The sequence below is a fragment of the Tupaia chinensis genome, unplaced genomic scaffold (assembly GCF_000334495.1).
Source record: "Tupaia chinensis unplaced genomic scaffold, TupChi_1.0 Scaffold000447_1, whole genome shotgun sequence".
Taxonomy (NCBI): domain Eukaryota; kingdom Metazoa; phylum Chordata; class Mammalia; order Scandentia; family Tupaiidae; genus Tupaia; species Tupaia belangeri.
This window is the reverse complement of record NW_006159952.1, coordinates 655,469-660,806: the sequence shown is the minus strand read 5'-3', so window position 1 is coordinate 660,806 and position 5,338 is coordinate 655,469. Positions and strand designations below refer to the sequence as shown.

Genomic DNA, 5,338 nt, shown 5'->3' with positions numbered 1-5,338 from the left:
CTGGACATTGACAAATACACCCTAGTTCAAGAAATAACTGAATGCTTTTTCTAAACTCTTACATCTACACGGAGTATGTTTCAAATCAGCCTGGTCTATGAAACACAAACACGTTGAGAGTAATCTCAGAAACTTATTTCCCCTATCTAACTAATCTTTGTGTTCTTTGACCAACATTTCCCCAATTATACTAGGAGTTAGGTCAGAAAAAGTAAAACAGTATGTATTCAAATTAGTCCAGTGGCTCCTTATTCTCAGAATTCTCTTCAGGAACTGATTAGAGACTAAGAAATTGGTCCGACCAGTTTCAATTCACTTATTAAATTATTAAATGCACAACAACTCAACCCATTTGTTCACTGTAGCAGAGTCAGTTAGTAGTCACTAAAATTTCTATCAGGATTCCATGAGCGTCTCTGCCTTTCTTATCCTCACTTCCATTAGGCTGTGCCATGAAACCTACTGTTGCCAATGGGCTGTGGAGTGATAGTGACTGGGGTCACCTCCTGACAAAAGCAACTAAAAGCTGTTGGACTTCCCACATCCTTCTTATTCCCTGTAATAGGAGACAGTAGAAATCACACATTGACATGTTTATACCATAAGGAATCTGGCTGACTGAGTCAAAATGGAGAGATAAGTCCCCTGAACACTCATAAAACCTTACATCAGGGAGATACAACCTTGCACTGAGTCACTGAGATATACTGGTCGCCTCAGCATCTCAGCGTAGCCTGTATAACAAGCACCAATGTCATCAACCCCAGAGAACACATTTCTGGTCTAAGAGAAAAGTGTAAAGTAAGAAAAAAATTCTGTCTTTGGAGTCATTTTTCAGCATCGTTCTCCATTCTCCAAAATTTGCCCCTTCCCCATTAGTCAGTATTCTAGAAGAAAAGTCTACAATGACATTGAGGTACTGCACTTCCTAGAGGGCTGATCTTCCTACAGGTTGGTTTCTTTGCAAAAAGCCAGATGGATAAAGCTGGCACACAACTGACAGCAAGTTAGGATGACAGGCTGAAGCCAGGTGGCCCACTCTTATTACGGCTCCACTTACCCTCCATTTCCCTGTATGTAAGATGTGGATAAAAATACAACCTACCTCATAAAAGTGCTATGAAGAATCAATGAGTTAACATACACAAAGTACCTCAAACCACATGTGGCCCATTAGCATTATTTAAGGGTGTGATAGAACAGAAAAAGTCAGTGATTTTTTTTAAAAAATGATATTTTAACAGAAAATATTGATGGTAACCTGACACAAACCTGGCCCTCAGGAGTTACTGTGTTCAGAGACAAATTTGACTCAATCTCACTTCATCTGGCCCTAACCAACAAGGTAAATCGAGGATTCTGATCAACACCCAATATTGCTATCTAAGGACATTCGTTAAATATGAGCTTGTGGTTCTATGGAAAGTGGTAGTGAAATGATCTTGCTCTTGGTGGGTCTATAAATAATTGCATAATTCAAACTAGCAATGTGAGCCATGAAATTGGATAGAACATTGTAAAGAAAACTAGACTATTAAACCAGCCTGGACTCACCATTTTTGCAATCATGGTGACATAGGGACCTGCGTGTTGATTCACAGCAAAGAAGTCCAGGAGCCGTGAGTACCAGAATATGATGTCTAAGCAGTAGATCAGTCTTCCCGCAGTATGAAAAGGAGGGTCACCCCACCGAAGGCCAAAACCAACCAAAAACAGCCCAATAGCCACAGTTTCCATTAGGTTCCAGTACTCACTAATCCATAACTTCACCTTTTGCGTAAACTTCCCAGGTTCTGAAATACAAACCTAAAAAAAGGAAGAAAGAGTGAAACTCAAAGAATGGTGTCCAGCCCAAGAATCCCATCAATACTATCTTCTCACGTACATTAACTGCTTCTTTTTTTTTTTTTTTCCATGTACATTAACTGCTTCTTCTTCTTTAAGAGGAACATGACTCCTGGGACCAGCAGTTAGCATAATGGCTATGTTGCTGGACTCCCATGTAGTCGACCACGGTTTACATCCCGGACCCAGTGGCTTAAACTCACACTGGGCATGTGTGCATGCATGCCCAAGATCCTGAGAGGAGAATGGAGGAGAAGGGATTGCGGCATGGCCATCCCCCCTGGGGGGTGATTTCTCGCTTTCTGTCTCTCTGTCTCTCTCTGTCTGTCTGGCAAGTGCACGTGCCCTATAGCAAAAACCTCTCAAAAAAAAAAAAAGAGTAACATGAGTCCTGTCAAACCTTAAATCACACAGGGATTTTAGAGACTTAAACTCTCCTAAGTAATGAATTATTCACGCAATCCTATAAACATATTTTAATGCCACTGTTCATGCTAGACAGTCACTTGAAAACCTAACTAGAAGTTAAAAAGTAATAATAAAAGTACTTTTTCTTGCTTTCATTAATCATAAATTCACATGAGAAAATCTCAAGACATTTTGAAACTAGGTAGTGCCACGGAGCTGCATACTTATAATTCCATTTCATGAAGTATGGTAGAATGAACAACACTAGATAGAAACCTAGTCCCCCCACCTCTAGTTAGTGAGTTGTTAAATACCCAGAATGCTATGCTGGAGCTCACTTTTAAAAGGAATTGTCCCTAAAGCACCATATTAGACAAACTGAAAGATGAACTTTTTCTTTATTGAAGCATAATAGATAGTAGAGCACAGATAACTTTTTTAAGTTTTGCTATAGAGCACGTGCATTTGCCAGAGAAAGAAAGAAAGAAAGAGAAATCACCCCTTGGTGGGGCAGGGAACAGGGGGGGTGGGGGGCCGTGCTGCAATCCCTTCTCCATTCTCCTCTACGGATTTTTAGTGCACATGCACATGCACCTGGCATGGTTTTCAAGCAGCTGATTCTAGGATTTGAGCTTCTCAGTCGACCCTGTGGAATCCAGATCTTAAATTCTGCACCACCTGCTGGCCCAGATAACATTTTTCTCCCAAATTCTTTTCTATAATCTATAAACTCCACACAGTTACTGGCCGGCAATATAGGCATACTTACCACAAACACATTTACCTCGTATGTAATGTTGGTCTTGTATCCCTCAGAACGAAATGTGTGTAAATGCAGAAATAGAGACGCCAATGCCCTATCATCTAAAACAGCCTAAGTCATAACTACTTGTGACTGCAGTTATAACTGCTTAGCAATGTTGACTCTTCTTTAAAAGTGATTTATCATAAGCTAGAAATGAAAATGTTTTGTTTTGTTTTGCTTCTTGGACTATCTGTCCTAAAGGGATTTTCAGTTTCAATTTTCCAAGATGTTTAGTAGGTCTTTCAAAAGCTATGAATGTATTGCTTATCTATTATACAACTGTATCCATTTATGAGCCATACTGTGAGATAAAACTGATAATATAGAAGTTATGCTATAAAATTTTTAAAAACTGCAGAGGTACCAAATTGATTGGTAAACACACTTGGGGATGTGCTTCAAAAATAACTGTTTCTTTTTTTTTTTTTTTTTTTGAAGAGTTTTTTGTTATACGGCGCATCACCAGACAGACAGAGAGAGACATAGAGACAGAAAGCGAGAAATCACCCCCCAGGGGGGATGGTCACACCGCAATCCCTTCTCTTGGGCACGCACGCACACGCGCCCAGCGTGAGTTTTAAGCCACCGGGTCCGGGACGCGAACCGCGGTCGACTACGTGGGAGTCCAGCGACATAGCCATTATGCTAACTGCTGGTTCCCAAAAATAACTGTTTCTCAAGTGAACCAACCAGCAGAAAGTATGGGGTCATCTGAAAAGTCACAACACATTTTTGTATATGAAAATACAGAAAAATACATCATGATATTTCCGATGACCCAATATTTGACAAGGATAAGGGGCTGAAACCAGAGATCCCCCCTGCCCCGCCCATATAACTTTTTTGTTGCATGGAAATCAGAATGGGCATTTCCTGTCTCCTCTCCCCCTTTGATGTACCCATTTTCACCACCAGAGCTGAACACCTGCAGCAGAGGCATGTGGGAGACACCGCAGGAGAGACAACTCACCTCCCTGACTTTCTCCATGGCATTGGTGAAGATGTAAATGATAACAAGCCATTCTTGCACGCTGGGCTGGGGCTGCATCTCCACCAACACAGTGTACGTGAACAGCATGAGGAACGCCAAGTACGTCATCTGTGAGGGGGACACACATACCCGGACGTCAGCGAGAATCATCACGAGGACGCCAAGCAGATGCAAACGGAGCCAAGCAGAAGCACAGGCACGACGTTCAACATGGCAACATGAAAGTACAAGTGGGTCACCTTCTGATGACTAATGCCTTCTATCGAGGAAAGCACGGGGGTCCCCGGTTTCCAAGTCCAGGACTTAGTGACAGGAATGAAAATCACTGTCCTCAGCTGCATGGGAGGAGACACGATCTCACCCTGTTGGCTACTGACCAGAACTTCCAGAATTCCCTGCACATTGCAGCACAGACAACGTCAGGCTCACAGCAAGCCAAGCAGGGATCATGAGGCTTCCCTCCATTTTAAATGTAGACGAGTGTGCCATGTCTGTCAGATAACCAGGGTCAGAATACATGCATTTCAAATACAATGACCTGTGGCATTTTCTACTTCTGGGAGCTCTATTTTATGTTGGGATTAAAAGATTCTGATTGATAGGAAAGTTTTGTTAATCCTTTGTAATTAAGGACTTTGTGTTGGTGTTTGTATCTTCAAAATTATGCCTGAGACATGGTAGATGTTAAATAAATGTGTGTGTGATTACTAACTGTATATTTTTTAAATAATTATTTAATTGTATTTAGTTATTTATTTTAATTTGCTATAGGGCATATGCATTCATAAGAGAGAGAGAGAGAAAGAAAGTGAGAAAGCAAGCCACTGGGTCTGGGACTCAATCTGTGGTCAGCAATGTGGGAGTCCAGTACCCTAACCACCACGCCATCTGCTGGCCCCTCTAAATGTATATTATACCTAGATTTCTAATCTCTTTAAAGAAATAAAACATAGTCCACACACACACACACACACACACACAGAAAAAGACAGAGTAATTAAGTGTTTAGTAATCTTATCTAATGTTCTTAATACATATTCCCACAAGTTGAATAGCTAGGTATGCACATTTAAAATTACCACAAATATTACTCAGTTACTGACCAGAAAGGCATTATCAATTTATACTGTCACTGAAAATGTATGAAACTGCACAGTCTTTTTTTTCTTTGAAGAGGTTTTTACTATAGGGCATGTGCACTCACCAGAAAGACAGAGAGACAGAAAGAGAGAAATCACCCCTTACAGAGGATGGGCACGCCGCCAGCCCCTCTCCTTCCTTTTTCTCTC

General features: G+C 41.1%; 1 protein-coding gene across 1 annotated transcript in view; it reads right to left on the bottom strand.

Moving 5' to 3' along the window:
* LOC102471583 (transient receptor potential cation channel subfamily M member 6) overlaps window positions 1–5,338 on the bottom strand; it is a 207,034-nt gene that overhangs the window by 92,380 nt on the left and 109,316 nt on the right. The window contains exons 19-20 of the mRNA XM_006155328.2: window positions 4,029–4,157; window positions 1,555–1,806 (exon numbers count right to left, since the gene is read on the bottom strand). Of these exons, the coding sequence (XP_006155390.1) occupies window positions 1,555–1,806; window positions 4,029–4,157 (381 nt within the window). The remainder of the gene's footprint in view (window positions 1–1,554; window positions 1,807–4,028; window positions 4,158–5,338) is intronic.